This window comes from Nothobranchius furzeri, chromosome 8, assembly GCF_043380555.1.
Source record: "Nothobranchius furzeri strain GRZ-AD chromosome 8, NfurGRZ-RIMD1, whole genome shotgun sequence".
In the NCBI taxonomy this organism is placed as follows: domain Eukaryota; kingdom Metazoa; phylum Chordata; class Actinopteri; order Cyprinodontiformes; family Nothobranchiidae; genus Nothobranchius; species Nothobranchius furzeri.
This window is the reverse complement of record NC_091748.1, coordinates 48,096,530-48,114,748: the sequence shown is the minus strand read 5'-3', so window position 1 is coordinate 48,114,748 and position 18,219 is coordinate 48,096,530. Positions and strand designations below refer to the sequence as shown.

At 42.2% G+C, this 18,219-nt stretch overlaps 2 protein-coding genes across 3 annotated transcripts; one reads left to right on the top strand and one right to left on the bottom strand.

Moving 5' to 3' along the window:
* Nucleotides 1-6,717: 6,717 nt before the first annotated feature.
* LOC129157500 (uncharacterized) lies at nucleotides 6,718-13,182 on the bottom strand. 2 transcript variants are annotated; one of them, XM_070554096.1, is made up of 6 exons: nucleotides 13,027-13,182; nucleotides 8,604-9,773; nucleotides 8,348-8,501; nucleotides 8,152-8,259; nucleotides 8,015-8,057; nucleotides 6,718-7,830 (listed from the first exon to the last, which is right to left on the bottom strand). In XM_070554096.1, the coding sequence occupies exons 2-6, from the start codon at nucleotides 9,767-9,769 to the stop codon at nucleotides 7,793-7,795; spliced, it is 1,509 nt and encodes a 502-aa protein (XP_070410197.1). In that variant the 5' UTR covers nucleotides 9,770-9,773; nucleotides 13,027-13,182; the 3' UTR covers nucleotides 6,718-7,792. The 2 variants fall into 2 exon arrangements, with proteins under 2 accessions (XP_070410197.1, XP_054592687.2); XM_054736712.2 differs by lacking the exon at nucleotides 13,027-13,182 and adding an exon at nucleotides 11,234-11,500.
* A 1,936-nt stretch (nucleotides 13,183-15,118) lies between these two features.
* On the top strand, nucleotides 15,119-17,314 carry LOC139071408 (uncharacterized). Its single transcript, XM_070553866.1, has 3 exons — nucleotides 15,119-15,463; nucleotides 15,923-16,684; nucleotides 16,796-17,314. The coding sequence occupies exons 1-3, from the start codon at nucleotides 15,176-15,178 to the stop codon at nucleotides 17,312-17,314; spliced, it is 1,569 nt and encodes a 522-aa protein (XP_070409967.1). The 5' UTR covers nucleotides 15,119-15,175.
* Nucleotides 17,315-18,219: the final 905 nt, after the last annotated feature.

The window sequence follows — 18,219 nt, the reverse complement described above, 5'->3', positions numbered from 1 at the left end:
GGCTCTGCCTCTGTTTCCAATGTTGGCATCCATTGCTCCAAAACAGAAGAGCTCACCTGTTGCCCTTTTATGCTAAAGCTCTGATTGCTAATTGTAAAACAGTGTGACAGGTGTTTGCCCTTGTGATGAGTCAGTGTGTATATTTGAATAGCAGTGTGTTCCTTGTGAAAACAAGATATTTTCTGCCTGAAAATTGTGCCAACAGCAGAGAATTGTGTGTAGTGTTTTGAAAAAAGTGTTTTAGATTTGCAATTTGAGTGCAAAGTGTCAGACACGCTGCTGAGTGGAGCGGAGCTGAGGCGAGGATCCAGACACGGGAGGAAGACAGGCAGACAGGTAGGAACGTTTCATAAAGTCTTTTAATTATGGAGCACGCTGGACAATGAAACAATAAACCGGCACAGGACACAGAACAGACGGGGCTTAAATACAGGAGGGTCGGGACTTTGGGTGATTGAGAGACGAGAGGCAGGTGGGAGCAATCAGCGGAGACACATGACTAAACAGAACGGGGAGACAAGACAGGGTGTGACACAAAGCAGGAATTGTGCTTGTAGTTTAGCAGAATTGGTTAAGGGGGTTGGTGAATTGGTTACATGTTGTGGTCATTGTGTCTCAAGTACCAGAAAATGTGTGTAAACAATTGAGAAAAACTGTAATACTGAAGGGAAATCTCCAACACATGCAGTAAAAACTGGAGGAACAACAGAATGGTGTTGGGGTGACCTTTGGTACAATGGAAGTTACATGTGCACACCTGAGGCACAAATGTGTAGACGGACCAAAGTGGACCAAAGCTGGTCAGGCAAAGCATTCACTCTGAGATCAGGAGCAAAATAAGTCCATCTTCAGAAAAACCACGCTCAAAAACAGCTCTCTTTGCAACCAGGAGGTATTAGCTCACTGCCACCAGACAGATGGTGATGATAGAGACAGAGATGGAGAGGAAGAGGAGCAGGCCGAAGATGTTGCACCACAGTATGGAGCTAGGATTGGGACAATATTCAATGTAACTTGTACCAAGTTTTGTAACTTGGAACATGTTTCATGACATATAACTTTGGATTCGTAACTTGTAACTTTAGTTTTCTAACATGTAATTCTCAATTTGTACTTGTATTTCTTGTTTTGTAACAGGAAAATTTCATTTTGTACATGTATTTTTTATTTTGTAAAATCAAACTTTTTATGTCGATGGTTATGACACTCCAGTCGACTCCTAGGGAAAGAATGGAATGCGGGAGTCACGTGGTTCATGTAGCTTCGAATAGTTCCTAAAAGCCCCCGCTGCTGCATTGACCGTAGTTCATTTTCGGTGTTTCGGAAGGATTTTCTTCGGTAAGTTGATGAAATGTCATCATTTTGTTGCATTGTGAAGCGTTAGCTAACCGCTTCGTACCAAAATAAGCCAACGATGATATTTTATGTTGCCAGTTTTAGCTAGATAACCTTTAATGAGCTAAGTGTGTGCAGCTTGTTGATTGTGAGCAGGAGGACGAACTGTAGACGGGTTTATTTCAGTTTGTTTGATTCTACGTTTTAAAAATATTCCCCACAGTTTGAAATAGGTTATAAACTTTTTACATTATTAGTTTTATTTGGGATTTTTTGTACAGTACGTTGCTGGTTGCTGTATCAACACGAACATGCATCAGAAATGGAAGCACAAATGGAGAGACCAATTATAAAGGAAATGTGATTGTGAAGACATGTAATTATTAGATATTTTTCAGTTAATAACACTGACTGCAGCGAACTGCTGAAGCATGAGACAAACAGGATTACAAACGTAAGAAGTTATGTTGTTCTGTTTTGTGGGCTCAAGTAATAAGAATAGAATTAAGACAATTCAAGAATAGTAGTCAAACAATAACTTTTAAAAATGAGACATTTTCCATAAAACTGCTCATTTCCACTTGCTTTGTAATATTAGCATTTGCTATTTTGTTATTAAGGAACAGCAAGAAATAAGAATTAATAACACAACTATCAATAAATAAATGTCAAAGAGTAACTAAAACAAAAATCTTATGTAACCATTAAAGGTTAAACTGTGTTGTGTGTCCATCTTCATGTTTTCATAGTGGCTGAGCGGAGAGCTGACCAGAAACAACGGCGGTGGTAAAACCCAGTTGGGTCTGTGATGGAGTGATGCACGCCTGCAGTGATTGCCATCTCATCCACAGTAAGCACACACTCTCTTTCCATCTCTGTCAGATTTTTAACCTTCAAACTGAGCATGTCACACACCTCTCCTAACACACCTGGTTCCAGTTTAATGGGCTGCATTTGTCTTTGCAGGGTTCTAACATCAGGCAGAGGGATACTCGTGTCCTGAAGAATCCTGTAGCCTGTTGAACCCACTGAAAAACGGAGTTGTACGGCCTTTTTGATTGTCTGTTTACTCCATTTAATGCCTCATGTGTTTTTTATGCCTTTTTGACTCTATTTCCTCCCTTAGGTTTTCCAGCTGGGTTCCCTGCTTGCACGGCCTGTTCCTTTCTCCTCCTGGCCCTGACGCCGGCTCCTCATGGCTTCCTGGGATGTCCCCCTCTCCTGATACCATCTCACGTCCCCCCTCACTTTCCCTCATCTCATTTGCCTCACTGCTGCTGCTGGTTCCTCATTCTCTGACATTATAATGGCACTGTTAGAATATTCATTTTTAAATAAAATTAATACAATGTGTTGTACCACAGTTTACTTGAGTACAATATGTGTGGTCACTGGTCAGTGGATCAACATGCAGTGGTTCTGCTGTACTTCTCACTGCGGGATCCTTCCTCCTCCTTGGTTCAGGGTGATGAACAAACAGGGTTGGAACAGCATCAGCCCTGAGTCTCACCTTGCCTTGTCTAAGCTTAGTAAACTGTCCCTCCTCAAAATGTGCCTGTAGAGCGGTGTATTAGTTTATTTCCTGCCACGTTTAACAGTTTAGTTGCAGCCTTGTGCAGTTGAGAGCAGAACATGTAGAGCCTTGATAGAAAACGTTTGAGAATGCATGTTAAACTCACTGCACACAGCTTTTTGTTATGGTGATCTCTGGTCATGGTGAGGTTGCTCCTGCTGACTTGAGCCAACCATTTTCTTCTTCTCTCTGCGTCTTTGGGTAAGCCATAATTCTGATTCCTCCCTCAGACCGATTGCTATATGCAGCGCAGCCAACCATGGTAAGATAATCAACCTATAAAGGGGTTATTAAAATACAGTTTTTGTACATATAGAAATATTGAACTAAACCAACAATGGAGATGTAAAATACATTTTAAAATTTTATCCAATCATAAGATTAGTAATTTAAAATTTTAACCCACGGACACATTTTATTTTAATAATAATCAAAATAAAGTTATTCAAAAGAGTTTCATTAGGTCTTGAGTACATTGCTCAAATTCATTGATTCAGCTTATTTGTGCATATGTAATGACCTAACATAATGTTGGTAAAATGCTTTATTAAAAATGCTATTATACATGTACAAGTTTGTATTCATTTTTTCACAAATAACACTTTTTTATCTACTGTGTTTGACCATACAGTTCTGATTCGCACCAAATGGTACGCATTTCTGAGATCCAGGTGGCTAAAAATGGTGGCGTCCTGAATGGGTTCAAAAGTGGAGGTTAACAGAGGCAGAGGATACTTGTTCTTTACCGTTATTTGGTTCAATTCCCTGTAATCAATACATGGCCTTAGAGTCTTTGGAACAAAGAAGGACCCTGCCCCCAATGGTGAGGTGGACGGCCTGATAAGACCGGCTGCTAGAGACTCCTGGATATATTTCTCCATGCTCTCCCTCTCAGGTCTGGAAAGGTGATGTAGTCGACTGGAGGGAAGTGGGGCTCCGGGCAACAACTCAATGCTGCAATCAAAAGGTCTGTGTGGGGGAAGAGAAGAAGCACGGTCCTTACTGAATACCTGTCGGAGGTCATGGTAGGCCGGAGGGACGTTGGAGAGGTCAATCTTTTCAGAAGGAGAGGTTGTGGAATTTTGGAGAGTTGGTGAGGCTGAGCGAAGGCAGGCAGAGAACACTCAGGACTCCATCCTTCAATCTGACTGGTTCTCCAGTTCAGCTGGGGATTGTGGTGTTTCAACCAGGAATGGCCAAGAACCACTGGAGACTGGGGAGAGGGAAATACAAAAAATGCCAGAAGTTCTGTGTGGTTACCTGATACCTTTATCTGCAGAGGGATGGTCTGGTGAGTGATGGTGGACCAACTGCGATCATCCAGAGATGAAACCGTGAGAGGGGAAGACAAACGGGTGGTAGGTATATTCCACCTCTTTACCAAACCGACATCCAACATAGATTGCTCACAACCGGAGTCCACCAGAGCTTCTAACTGAAAATGTTCAGAATTAAAATACACAGTGCATGGAATAGAACAACGGGAGCTAGAAGAGTCTGAATTCCCGCTCACCAGTAGCCCCGGCTTTACTGATGGGCTCTCCCTTTTCCCAGAGCAGGACAGGCTCTGGCAAAGTGTCCGGTTTGCCCGCAATATAAACAGAGACCTGACCTCAAACGATGTTCCCGTTCCTCTGGGGTTAGGAGAGTGCGACCCATCTGCATAGGTTCATCAGCTGTGGTGGTCTCGGAAAAGGAGCGATGGCCAGCCATATTTCGGTCAGGAATGGGAGCTGGACGGGCACTGCTGGCGGGGCGCCGTAGCTCCTGGTGACGTTTATCAATGGAGATGGCCAGGCGAATGAGCCCCTCAAGAGACTGAGGTTCGGGGCACAGCGCCAGCTGATCCTGTACACGAACACTGAGGGCCTCCGTGAATGCAGCCATCAATGCCTCCTCGTTCCACGAAGTCCTAGCTGCCAGGGTTCGGAACTCCACCGACATGTCTGCAACCGATCGTCGGCCCTGCGACAGGTTCCAGAGTCGTTTCCCAATATCTGACACGGATTCGGTCTGTCCAAAAGTTAATGTAAAGTCCACTAAAAACTCATCAATAGGTCCTGCTAAAAAGGCAGCACAATGGCTCTTAGCTTCCGTCCACCATAGGGCTCTTCCACGTAGCAGTCCAATAACGTAAAAAATCTTACTTGAATCTGTGGGAAAGGCTCCAGGTGAGTGTTCAAACGCAAGCCGGCACTGAAGCAAGAAGCTGTGGCACTCCTCGAACTCACCGCTGAATGTCTGTGAGGGAGGAGAAACGGCTGGACGAAAATGTGACATCTCTGTGGGAACAGGAACTCCCGGTCCGGAAGCAACAGGAGCGGCTGCTTGAGGTTCCGACCTTGCAGTCTGTGGCAGCGGCTGCGTAACCCGGTCATGGATCTGCCGGACCAGGGCCTCCAACTGCTGGTAACGGTTGTGGGCTGCGTTGAGCTGATCCATAAGCAGTGGTAATGTCTGCTCCTGTTGGGACATTCTCTGAAGAATATCTGAGAGGGTTGAGTCTGCTGGGTTAGCGGGTTGGCGGGATGATTCTGACATGGTCTGGGGAAGGAGTTTAACCGAGGACATGCAGAATCAACACACTCACAGGTAATAAAGATAAAAAAAAAGGTATTTATTAATAGACGGGAACAAAAAGCGCACTGGAGCTTCCAGTGGATGGAGTAAAGCCCGTACTTAGCGTCTGAGGAGGGGAGAGCAAAATAAGGTGAGTCCTGAGAAGTAAGTCTTAACTGAGGAGGTGCAGAGATAAGACTTACTGGGCAAAGGAGATGAGGAGAAATAGGGAGGGGCAGGTCGAGAGTTGGGTGAGTCGAGGTGTGTAAATCCAGGAGAGGGAGCGTATGGGAAGCAGAGGAGTGGGGCGACTGGAGAGATGGAGAACACTGGGAAGCTGCGTCCAGACAGTTATGTGGCGAAGGTGAGTTTCTGATGAGTCACTGAATCCTGAGAAGTCTCTACTCCAGAGATGTTCCAAAAATCCTGAAGAAGGCGTAAGCACAAAAAATCCACAGAGACCAATAAGCCAAAAACACAAGAGGTACAAAGTCACTGCAACACTAGACGGCTGGAATCTACCGAGTAGTAGTAATCATCCCATGTCGAGGTGTGTTCTCCAACTCCTTAAGAAGCCAGTGCCGTTGATTGCTAACCAGAAGCAGCTGGGCGCCTCCCTCTCCTGACAAACAACTCAAAGATGGAATGTGCGACGGGAGTACTCACCCCGACTCTTGACATCTGCAGTTTTTTTAGGTTCAGCTTTTCATTTTATTAGTCTCTTTAGCGAGTTTTCCCACCGGTTTTTGTAGTTTTTTTTCCCCCTTAGAAAATTAGTTATTGTTGCTGCTTTTCTTGTCTTTAGGTTTTAACTCTTAGGTCATGTTAGTTTCCTCCCTGATTAGTTAATTGCTTTTACTTGGTTTCTCTCCCCACACACCTGCACCCTATCTGTCTCCCATCATGCCCCAGTGTAAATAACCCTGTCTGTGTCTCTGTCTGTGGTTGGGTCATTGTATTGTACCTTTGGCTTGTTTCCCTTTCTAATCTTGGATCTTCATTTTGGATTCTAGGTTTTGTATTTTGGGACTTTGATTTTGTGTTTTGGCTCCCTGCATTTTTGGACGGATCATTAATAAAAGGATTTTTACTTTATTGCTCCACTAAGCATCATCTGGTTCTCTGCAACTTTGGGTCCTAACCTCCTCTTGGCTCCCCATCGTAACAATTTTAACTCAAAACAAGTTCATTGCCGAGTCTTCAGGTTTGACTATGAACTGAAGTGTAGAAAACAAAAAACTAAGCAAAGATAAAACATTTAAAAGGTTTATTAAAAGGTTTTTGTGCATGTGTCCAGTGTCTGACGATCCAAGGACCCAGGTGTCGTAGGGTCCAGGTGTCAAAGTGTCAGTGTCCAGGGTTCCAGGCGTCTGAGGGTCCAAGGTTCCAGGTGTATACGTGTCCAGTGTTCCAGGCGTCTGAGGGTCCAGGGTCCCAGGTGTCGTAGGGTCCAGGTGTCAAAGTGTCCAGGGTTCCAGGTGTCCAAGGGTCCATTCTGGAATGAAAAAAGCCACAAAAAACAGATTGAGGTAATTTACTAAAATGCGTGTGTGTGCATGTGTGTGTGCGCGATGTGTGTGTGTGTGTGTGTGTGTGTGCATGCGTGCGTGCGCGATGTGTGTGTGTGCGTGTGCATGTGTGCGTGCGTGCGTGCGATGTGTGTGCAGGCGTGCTTGATGTGTGTGTGTGTGTGCGTGCAATAAGAAAGGGGAGGTGGTGTCCTGACAGGGGAATCCTACTAGTTGCAGATAGCAGATTCCCAACTTACCATTGTCCCCACCCTCCAGAAAAAGAAAGAAAAAAAAGTGACGTGTCTGTGGTGCAAAAACTAAGAGGACAGGTCAAGGATCAGAGCAGGTGGTTGAAGGGCGAGGCTGCTGGTTGACAACCTCACCCATCCCACTCTCACCCTAGTCCCAAACCCTGTCCCACAAAGTATTAGTATTTATCTGTGTGTGTGTGTGTGTGTGTGTGTGTGTGTGTGTGTGTGTGTGCGTGTGTGTGTGTGTGTGTGCGTGCGTGTGTGCATGTGTGTCCGTGTGTGCGTGTGTGTGTGTGCGTGTGTGCATGTGTGTCCGTATGTGCATGCGTGAGTGCTTGTGTGTGTGTGTGCGTGTGTGCATGCGTGAGTGCGTGTGTGTGTGTGTGTGTGTGCGTGATGCGTGTGAGTGTCAGCGTGTGTGTGTGTGTGTGTGTGCATGTGTGTGTGTGTGTGTGTGTGTGTGTGTGTGTGTGGTCATTGGTCTGAATGTGGGTTTACAAACAGTAAAACACTAGAAAAGTGAACACAACAAAGGATATATAAAAAGATATTCCAGATGTTGGTCACTGGCTGCGGCTGCTCCCTCCTGGGCTGCTGGACGCTGCAACAGAAAGATAAAAATACCATCAGTTCTGGGACTTGTTAAAGGAAACACTTAGCTTCTACAACCTGAATAAAACCAACATAAAGCATACAAACACACATGTAAAGTTCATCTAAATCCATTCAACAGTCAAGCTGTGGTGACATCATCACATCTAATGATCCACACAAATGTTTCTTACCTGCAGAGCTGGCGGCTGGCTCCTTCTTAACGCGTTTTGCCTTCTGGTCCCAAAAACACACACAAGAGTTTTATATCAGTAAGTGTTCATCAGCATCAGGTGTGTGAGTTCATGGTGTGTGAGCAGAGTGTACGTACAGGGTTGTAGTTGGGGACCCAGCCCGGGTGCTGCTGCATGTGGAGCCTCTGTTCCTCGTGAGCCTGGTCGAAGTAGATGCTCCTCTGCTCAGGAGACAGTTCCCTCCACTGTGAACAGAAGACAGTGAGACAAGCTGTTGGTGAAAAATAATCCACGGAAGCAAAACCATCATCATTCTGTCGCAAACACACTTACCCTCTGGCCTACGACGGCGTTGACAGCAGCGCTGTCTTTCGGATTCAGCTCAGCCACCACCTTTGGCCTCTGGTCCCGCAGGAAGATCATGAAGGCATTTAGTGGCTTCTTCACATAGGGGCGGTCCTGCTGCTGGTGCTCACGCTTTCTCTTACTGTAGAGACAGAACACAACACAAACCTGTCAGCATCTACATCCTGGGAATGTGGTCAACTTTATAGATATTTTATTCTGAAACGGTCAAGTCAAAACTTACTTTGGGTTAGAGACTGGAGCACAACCAGGAGCAGCAGGTGGAATGCCAGGAAGAAGAAAGGATGGAGGCAGAGAAGAGACAGTGGAAGTATGAGGAGCAGAAACAGGAGCAGCAGGTGGAATGCCAGGAAGAAGAAAGAATGGTGGCAGAGAAGAAACAGTGGGAGTATGAGGAGGAGAAACAGGAGCAGCAGGTGGAATGTCAGGAAGAAGAAAGGATGGAGGCAGAGAAGATACAGTGGAAGTATGAGGAACAGAAACAGGAGCAGCAGGTGGAATGCCAGGAAGAAGAAAGAATGGTGGCAGAGAAGAAACAGTGGGAGTATGAGGAGGAGAAACAGGAGCAGCAGGTAGAGTACCAGGAAGAAGAAAGAATGGTGGCAGAGAAGAGACAGTGGAAGTATGAGGAGCAGAAACAGGAGCAGCAGGTGGAATGTCAGGAAGAAGAAAGGATGGAGGCAGAGAAGAGACAGTGGAAGTATGAGGAGCAGAAACAGGAGCAGCAGGTGGAATGTCAGGAAGAAGAAAGGATGGAGGCAGAGAAGAGACAGTGGGAGTATGAGGAGCACAACCAGGAGCAGCAGGTGGAATGCCAGGAAGAAGAAAGAATGGTGGCAGAGAAGAGACAGTGGAAGTATGAGGAGCAGAAACAGGAGCAGCAGGTGGAATGTCAGGAAGAAGAAAGGATGGAGGCAGAGAAGAGACAGTGGAAGTATGAGGAGCAGAAACAGGAGCAGCAGGTGGAATGTCAGGAAGAAGAAAGGATGGAGGCAGAGAAGAGACAGTGGAAGTATGAGGAGCAGAAACAGGATCAGCAGGTGGAATGCCAGGAAGAAGAAAGGATGATGGCAGAGAAGAAACAACAGGAGGAGAGGGTGGGAGGTAAAGAAAAGCAGTAGGAGAAAGTGGAGGAGCTAAAAAAGGAGATGGAGGAGGGGGAGGTGAAGCAGGAGGAAAAGAAGGAAGGAAAGGTGAGGGAGAATGTCGAAGAAGAGGAGAAGGTGGAGGAGAAATAGAAGGAAGGAGAGGTGAGGGAGGATGTTCAAGAAGAGGAGAAGGTGGAGTAGAAAAAGGAAAGGCCTGGTAGTCCTGAAGGATCTCGTCCAGAAGGGAGAAGTCCCCCATGTAACTCTCAAAACTCTCCAGGAGGTTCATGTTGTCCTCCATCGTTCTGTGACACAGGATGAGAAGAAGAAGCTTTAAAACCCGTCACAAGACGTCAGACATCATGGCATCAGAGACATCAAACAGGAAACATCACATCCACTGTTACTGGTAACAAACTGATCTCTGATCAGTTTCTACAGTCGGATCCATGTTTATCACAGCGACCGAAGCAACAGCTGTTACATGTGAACCATTTCATCTCCAGCCCTCTGTTTAAACACCAGTTTCTGAAGATTATTGTTGTGTTTTACTTCATTAAGTGAAACGTTTGGATTTCAGTTGTGAATTTAGTTTATTCTTCATGTTTTAAACCGAACGCAGTCTCACTGGAGATACTTGATGTTTTTGTCTCAGCAGGTTTCAGATCTATGAAGAGAAACTTTCAATTGTGTTGTTTACATCAGGCTGTGCTTCGTTTTCTTATCCGGCTCGTTCAGAAACACACTTTTAGGATCAAACGGAGATGGAAACAAAAAGATTTCTGTTCACATCCTTCTGCTCAGTTTTAGGTCAGATGTGAACGAAACAGCCACAGATCCCAGCTGAGAGTCAGCATCACTACAGCGACCAGAAACCACCGCGTGTAGATCTAGATTATAAAAGCACAGCTGGAGAAATCACTTTATTCAATTCAAAAGTACTTTATTAATCCCAGAGGGTTTATTCAGCAGCCTTTGCTCTTTTTAATCAGGAACTCGTTCAACACTAGATCCATTTTTAACCCTTTGATGCATAATGGTCACTACAGTGGACAGGTACTCAAAATTGTTATTTATTTATTTTTGCTATAAGCACAGCTGTTGAAGACTTTATTGCATGTGAGTCCCTCCATTTGGACTTCAGTAAGTCAAGCCAAAATATTTCATGGTCAGAATGCACGCTGTCCACCAAGGTGGATATGTAATAAATTATTTGTAAATTAACAAAATGTTACAAAAAATATTTGTTGAAATTTGTTTAATTTACACCTAAAGATGAATGAAAAAAATTGTTTAAAAAATCATGGTTGAAGATTTCATAATTCATGCATCAGAGGGTTAAATGTAAACAAGTCTAGTTTGTTCACTTAATGTTATTAAAGTTATAACTTATTCACTGATGAAAAGTGGCATTTATTTCTATTTCTGACAAACTGGTGCAGAAATAAAGACCAGTCCCTTCTCCAGACATCACTACTGTACACGGCAGATACTATGTAGGTCTAGTTATAGAAATATACGTTTATAACTCATATTTCAGATTCAAAGTAGTTTTATCTTGACTGTTTATCTGTAATCTGACCTGCTTAAGGGGTTTTTGTTTATTTTGTTTTTTCCAGCAGGTGTATTTTATATAAATGATAAAACCAGTTTACCTTGAGGGATGTTAAAGTCTCCCAGTAAAGCACAGGAAACACTTCAGATACATCTAAAAGTCTAAACATGTCAGATGTTGGGCTAGGTTGTTTGTGGGTAGTTGTATTACCTGCTAGAGGTGCTCTCTGGAAGACTAAAGTCAGCAAACACAGAGACCGCAGAGAAAAGGTCCTACTCTCTCGAGATGGAACTTATACTGAAGTCTGAAAGGTTCTAGCCTTAATAATAAAGCATTTTAAACGATGCACCTGAGCTGTAACTATGGTAACGCAAGATTCCACATTCTGTCATAGGTGACAGACAGCGCTCCATAGGGAGCCGAAGTCATGCCCATCTACTTCCAGACCACGGGTTCCCGGAAGAACAAAAACATGAATGCAAGTCAACGGGGCTAAAAATGCTATTTTCTAATTCCGCTTGTTTTGTGCCATGGATTTCACATATGATGTCCATGAAGATGCAGTTTAATACATAGAACGTGTTTATTTTCGAAAGGGAGGAAACGTTATTTTAAGTTTTGTGAAATAAGTCCAGGACTACAAATGCACTTTGTGAAAGTGACATCAACGAAGCAGACACGGAGAAAAACAGAGGGCAGATGGCAGAGACTCTGTGGTGACGTCATACATGCAACGTGTCGATGTCGGATTTGTAGTCACGCTAACATCGAACATTTACAAGATGATACATTTCTAAGTACGTGACTGGGATGATTGAAACACGCATCGTTGGATGTCATTTAAATTGAAGTACAACATGTGTGCGATCCAGGACGTAAGGCAAAGCAGATTAGAAAATAGAGTTTTAGCTCCGTTGACTTGCACTTCCTTCTTCCGGGGACCCGTGAGCCGAACGGAAAGGGAGGAGTCGTAGGCTCCCTATTGTAGTGAAGTAGGAAGTGCGGATAGTGGCTTTAAAAATGAGTGAAGTAAAAATGAAAAGTAGACCTGAAGAAAATAAGTAAAGTACAAATAAAGAAAAACTTGACATATTATGTTATATTCAATAACTTCATTACTTTTTAAAAGATTTATTTTTGTTTGCATTTTAAATTCTGTCATCCTGTCCCTCTAAACGTGATTTAACATAAAAGGAGCCGTCATCAGGTGTACCTCATATGCATGAGAATGATCAGATCAGAGACCAGATGTTTGATGACGTAGAAATATATTTAATAAAAAGATATCAGGACTTAAAGAAGATGATACAATCCTCTTCAGACAAATAACAAACCGTTTGACATCAAATACATTTCTCTTTGGTCTTGATGCTCATATAGCAGTAAAGGTTTTAAATATAAACAGAGATTTCAGCTTTCCTGTTAGTGTTTAATCAAAGAGCAACGTGACAAAAACTATACGTTACTTAGAAGTTCAATACGTACATAAAGATAACCTGCAGTTGAGCCTCTTGACTTTTCTGTTTGCTAAATCAAGCCAAATGACTCTTCTATTAGCTGAAGGATCCATTTTAAAATGTAAACAAGTCTAAATAGTTTGTTCACTTAATGTTATTAAAGTTATAACTTATTCACTGATGAAAAGTGGCATTTATTTCTATTTCTGACAAACTGGTGCAGAAATAAAGATCAGTCCCTTCACCAGACATCACTACTGTACACGGCAGATACTATGTAGGTCTAGTTATAGAAATATACGTTTATAACTCATATTTCAGATTCAAAGTAGTTTTATCTTGACTGTTTATCTCTAATCTGACCTGCTTAAGGGTTTTTTGTTTATTTTGTTTTTTCCAGCAGGTGTATTTTATATAAATGATAAAACCAGTTTACCTTGAGGGATGTTAAAGTCTCCCAGTAAAGCACAGGAAACACTTCAGATACATCTAAAAGTCTAAACATGTCAGATGTTGGGCTAGGTTGTTTGTGGGTAGTTGTATTACCTGCTAGAGCTGCTCTCTGGAAGACTAAAGTCAGCAAACACAGAGACCGCAGAGAAAAGGTCCTACTCTCTCGAGATGGAACTTATACTGAAGTCTGAAAGGTTCTAGCCTTAATAATAAAGCATTTTAAACGATGCACCTGAGCTGTAACTATGGTAACGCAAGATTCCACATTCTGTCATAGGTGATAGACAGCGCTCCATAGGGAGCCGAAGTCATGCCCATCTACTTCCAGACCACGGGTTCCCGGAAGAACAAAAACATGAATGCAAGTCAACGGGGCTAAAAATGCTATTTTCCAATTTCACTTGTTATGTGCCATGGATTTCACATATGATGTCCATGAAGATGCATTTTAATACCAAGAACGTGTTTATTTTCGAAAGGGAGGAAACGTTATTTTAAGTTTTGTGTAATAAGTCCAGGACTACAAATGCACTTTGTGAAAGTGACATCAACGAAGCAGACACGGAGAAAAACAGAGGGCAGATGGCAGAGACTCTGCAGCTTGACTATTGAATGGATTTAGATTAACTTTACATGTGTGATTATATGCTTTATGTTGGTTTTATTCAGGTTGTAGAAGCTAAGTGTTTCCTTTAAAAAGTCCCAGAACTGATGGTATTTTTATCTTTCTGTTGCAGCGTCCAGCAGCCCAGGGGGGAGCAGCCGCAGCCAGTGACCAACATCTGGAATATCTTTTTATATATCCTTTGTTGTGTTCACTTTTCTAGGGTTTTACTGTTTGTAAACCCACATTCAGACCAGTGATGGGTTTCAATAGAAGTATAATTTATAGAAATTATACATATACTTAGTCTTTTAGAAAGCTTCTAGATTTAGGCTCCCAGACTGATGGGATTTATCTGAAATTGCATTTGTTTAAAAGTCCTGTGAGTCCGTCGTTCAGACTAGAGCCCTGCACTGAAGCCCTAGGTCCTCGGGTCGGCCCGGCCCGACGGCCCGAGGGCCGGGCTTCGGGCCAACGACTGTGTAATTACCTCGGACACGGGCCGGTCCGGGCGCCTTTATTTTTAATCGAATTCATAAAAAAAATTGAAACACTTAAACGCAGCAGTAGAGCCCCGCGCGGGACTGTTTTCTTCATCCCACTCCTGCCCGCTCCCGCTGAATTTCTGACAATTACCGCCCGCACCCGCAGCGTGCATGTCTACACCCGCCTGCAAGAGCAAAACTCGGAGAAATTATTACCTCACAATATAAGAGATGTATTGAGTTTGCGTCCTCTCTGGTCCTGGAGAAAACATGTCATTTTATAGGCTATACCAGGAGTCGGCAACCCGCGGCTCTTCCATCCATCTGATGCGGCTCTCTGTGCTTGTAAAATAATGAATGGATATTTAAATAAAATGCTTTATATTTTACTGAATTAATTTTATATCTGTAAGTCAATTCTATGTAAAGATTGTCTACGTAAACCTGAACAGGCTCAACCCGGTCTTACTGTGAGACCGGGTTGACGGGTCACGCTTGTGCGTAATCATATCGGCGCATTCTGAGCTGACGAGGATGTGAGATTCTGGGATTCTCCTCAGACAGCTCCTGGAAGCGTTGCCACATTAGAGACAGGAACAAGCACTATTCAGCCAAAGTTTCATAATCAGGGAACATTTTCTAAGTGACAAGTCTCTCTGAGCGACAGGGTTTGGAAAACACTTGCTTCAGTGGGAGGAACCTTCCCGCATGCGCGCTGGTTCTGCAACGCGCTCCAAGCCAATCTCCACATCTTCAGCTCGCTGTGCACACACACACATGCATATATATATATATATATGTATATATATATATATATATATATATATATATATATATATATATATATATATATATATGTATATATATATATATATATATATATATATATATATATATATATATATATATATACAGTGATGCAGGTAACGCGTTACTCTGAATATGACCACTTTTTTAGTAACGACTAATCTAACGCATTACTATTTCCATAACAGTAGTCAGATTAAAGTTACTTTTCCAAACCACTGTGCGTTATTATTTTTTAATCAAAAAGATACGTGTCGTAACCTCGTGACTTGTGAAACGTCACATAAGCGGCAGGTCACGTTTTCCGCTCACAAGCAGCTAGCGACGTAAAAAATTGTAAACAACAATGGAGGGAGAGAGATGTGCGTTCTTTAGCTGGAAATATGGTCACTATTTTGAGTTTCTGTCAGCTAAAGATTTCAATATTAAGGTTCGTTGTACACTCTGTGTTGGCGAAAAAGTGTTATCTACCTTCAAAAACACGACGTCAAACTTAAAGAAACATTTGGAGTCGCAGCACGGCACAGTCAAATTCACAGAGAGAGTCCCACCAAGGGGTCCGAAGCAGAGAGCCGTGACTTCGGCAGGTCCTACATCCCCCAAACAACAAAAGTTGGACTTTGGTGCAAAACCAGTAAGTGATGAAGAATTTAAGAAGTTGGTCGCGCAGTATATTGTAGAAGAAATGCTACCTATAAACACTGTTGACTCGCCCTCGTTTCGTGCCATAATAAAAAAGATCCCTACTTCTGTTAATGCCGAGCTGCCTCACCGAACGACTTTTACTTCTTACTTGGAGAAGGAGCTTACAGAAATGGAGAGAAATTTGAAGGCCGCACTTAATGAGATTGACTTTGTTTCAACTACCGCGGATATTTGGACTGCTAACAACAGAAGCTACATGGGAGTAACGCTCCACTGGATCAGTAGAACCACATTAGAGCGCCACAAAGTTGCATTAGCATGTAGGCAAATTCGTGGTAGACACACGTATGATGTCAATGGTACAGAAATCGAAAACATTCACTCCTCTTATGGATTACTCAACAAAGTAGTTGCAACAGTTACTGATAATGGATCCAACTTTGTTAAGGCGTTTCAAGTTTATCATCATGTCACGGAGTCCGATGATGAGACGGAGGAGGAAGAGTCCACCCCGAAAGACGATGATGTCACTTTTTCAGATCTGTCAGAAATCCTCTCAACTGAGAATGAAAGTGATGGTCAGCTGTCTCTTCCCCTGCACCGCAGGTGTGCTTCGCACACCATCAACATAATTTGCACACGTGATGTGGAGAAACATTTAACAACCAATGCAGAGAGCAGGGCTGTGTATAGGAGCAGCACAGCAAAATGCACAGCTCTTTGGACCAAATCAAGTAGGTCTACACTTGCATCAGAAACAGTGGAAGAAATCAGCAAAAGAAAGCTCCTAATACCAACATCCACAAGGTGGAATTCCTTTTTTGATGCTGTAAAAAGAATTGCAGAAATCCCCATGGGTGAGCTGAATACTCTGTGCACAAAGCTAGGACTGAAGTGCTTCAAAGATCAAGAATACCAGTTCCTGCATGAGTACTGCATGGCCATGAAACCTCTGACTGCAGCATTGGACATTTTACAAGGCGACTGTCCATATGGAACTTTACTACCAACACTTGAAGTTCTGATGCAGAAGACCCAGGCTGTGAAGGATGACCTCTCCAGGATGACTGCAGGCCTTCCAGATGCCATTGTACAGGTATGCTCCATCTTGAAATCAGTCAAATGTATTGCTTCATACAATTCACAAACATGGAACAGAATATTAATTATCATTGAAAAAATAAGATTAAAACAATTAAAATGTTTACAAGTCACCTAAAACAAAATAAATCCATAATACTGATCTCATATTAGGCATTGTTTGCAAATAATTCAATAACATAATACATTTTAGGCATAAAAATATCGATTATGTTTTTAGGCTATTCAGATTCGTTTCGCCGGTGTGCTGGACGACAAAGATGCCCTCCTTGCAGCTGCCAGTTGTCCAAAATTCAAACTCCGATGGCTGAGAGATGCAGGAAGGAGGGAGCAAGTAAAACAGCTTCTGACAGCAGAGTGTTGCACCACTGCTCCTCTGGCAAACAACCCTGCCAGTGTACCCAGTGCTACTACATCTAGCAGCCAAGGTGAGATGGACTTTTTCACTTTTGAGGCAGAGCCAGAGGAGGAGACCTATTCTGCAGAAAAAGAAGTCATGGACTACCTGATGTCAGGCTACGACCTTCAGATTCTGCATAAGTTTCCAAGCATAAAGACAATCTTTTTAAAGTATAATGCTCCAACCCCATCAAGTGCTCCTGTGGAGCGGCTTTTTAGTCTGGGGGGTTTGGTGCTCACGCCGAAAAGAAATCGACTTTCTGACAAAAGGTTTGAGAAGCTTCTGTTAATGACGTACAACCACTGGTTTACTCACCCCACTCTACTGTTTCCCCCATAACATGTGATGACAACCTATACTGAAAAAAAGAGAATAGGGAATCCAATTAAATAACTATTTACAAGTAATTGAATTAAATTTATCAAAGTCACTTAGTAAATTTATTAAAGTTTTCAAGTTGATTAACTTAAATCAATTACTTGCAAGGAAGTAAGGCAATTTAAGTTGGACCTGCGTTCTCTTTTTTTTCATAAGATTGCTCCAAAGTTACAAAAGCGGACAATAGTGCTTACATGTGGATGGTATAAGAAGCATCTTAAGGCAAGTCAAGAAAGACTCTTTGTTTGTTTTTTATAAAAAGCTTTCATGTGAAATGAAGTCAAGAAAGACTCCTTTTTTTTAAGTATTTATGTTAAAGTCAAAGACTTTCTTTATTTTCATACAAACAAGTATTTCTGTCAGGAAAAAAGTTTTAAGTTCAACTTCAAATGTCAGGAGATATATTGTTGACGTTACTGTTAAAATACACTTCCAATAAAGTGAGTATTGGCAAAACCGGTTGAAGTTTTTATGTTGAGGCAGTGGGGAGTGTTATTGGCAGCTTCTGAAAGTAACCAATAAAATAACTAGTAATCTAACTTAGTTACTTAAAAAATAAAGTAATCAGTAAAGTAACTAAGTTACTTTTGAAAGGAGTAATCAGTAGTCTGTAATGTATTACTTTGTCAAAGTAACTGTGGCAACACTGTATATATATATATATATATATGTATATATATATATATATATATATATATATATGTATATATATATATATATATATATATATGTATATATACATACATATATATATATATATATATATATATATATATATATATATATATATATATATATATGTATATATATATATATATATATATATATATATATATATATATATGTATAAAGTGCCCTGTATCGGC

Coding starts and splice junctions, on each gene's coding strand:
- LOC139071408 (XM_070553866.1), top strand. CDS start 15,176: ATGGAGGGAGAGAGATGTGCGTTCTTTAGCTGGAAATATGGTCACTAT. Junction 15,464..15,922: donor TGGACTTTGGTGCAAAACCA/GTAAGTGATGAA, acceptor AACTTTGTTAAG/GCGTTTCAAGTTTATCATCA. Junction 16,685..16,795: donor AACAATTAAAATGTTTACAA/GTCACCTAAAAC, acceptor TTATGTTTTTAG/GCTATTCAGATTCGTTTCGC.
- LOC129157500 (XM_070554096.1), bottom strand. CDS start 9,769: ATGGAGGACAACATGAACCTCCTGGAGAGTTTTGAGAGTTACATGGGG. Junction 8,502..8,603: donor GCTCCAGTCTCTAACCCAAA/GTAAGTTTTGAC, acceptor CTGTCTCTACAG/TAAGAGAAAGCGTGAGCACC. Junction 8,058..8,151: donor GGGTCCCCAACTACAACCCT/GTACGTACACTC, acceptor TTTTGGGACCAG/AAGGCAAAACGCGTTAAGAA.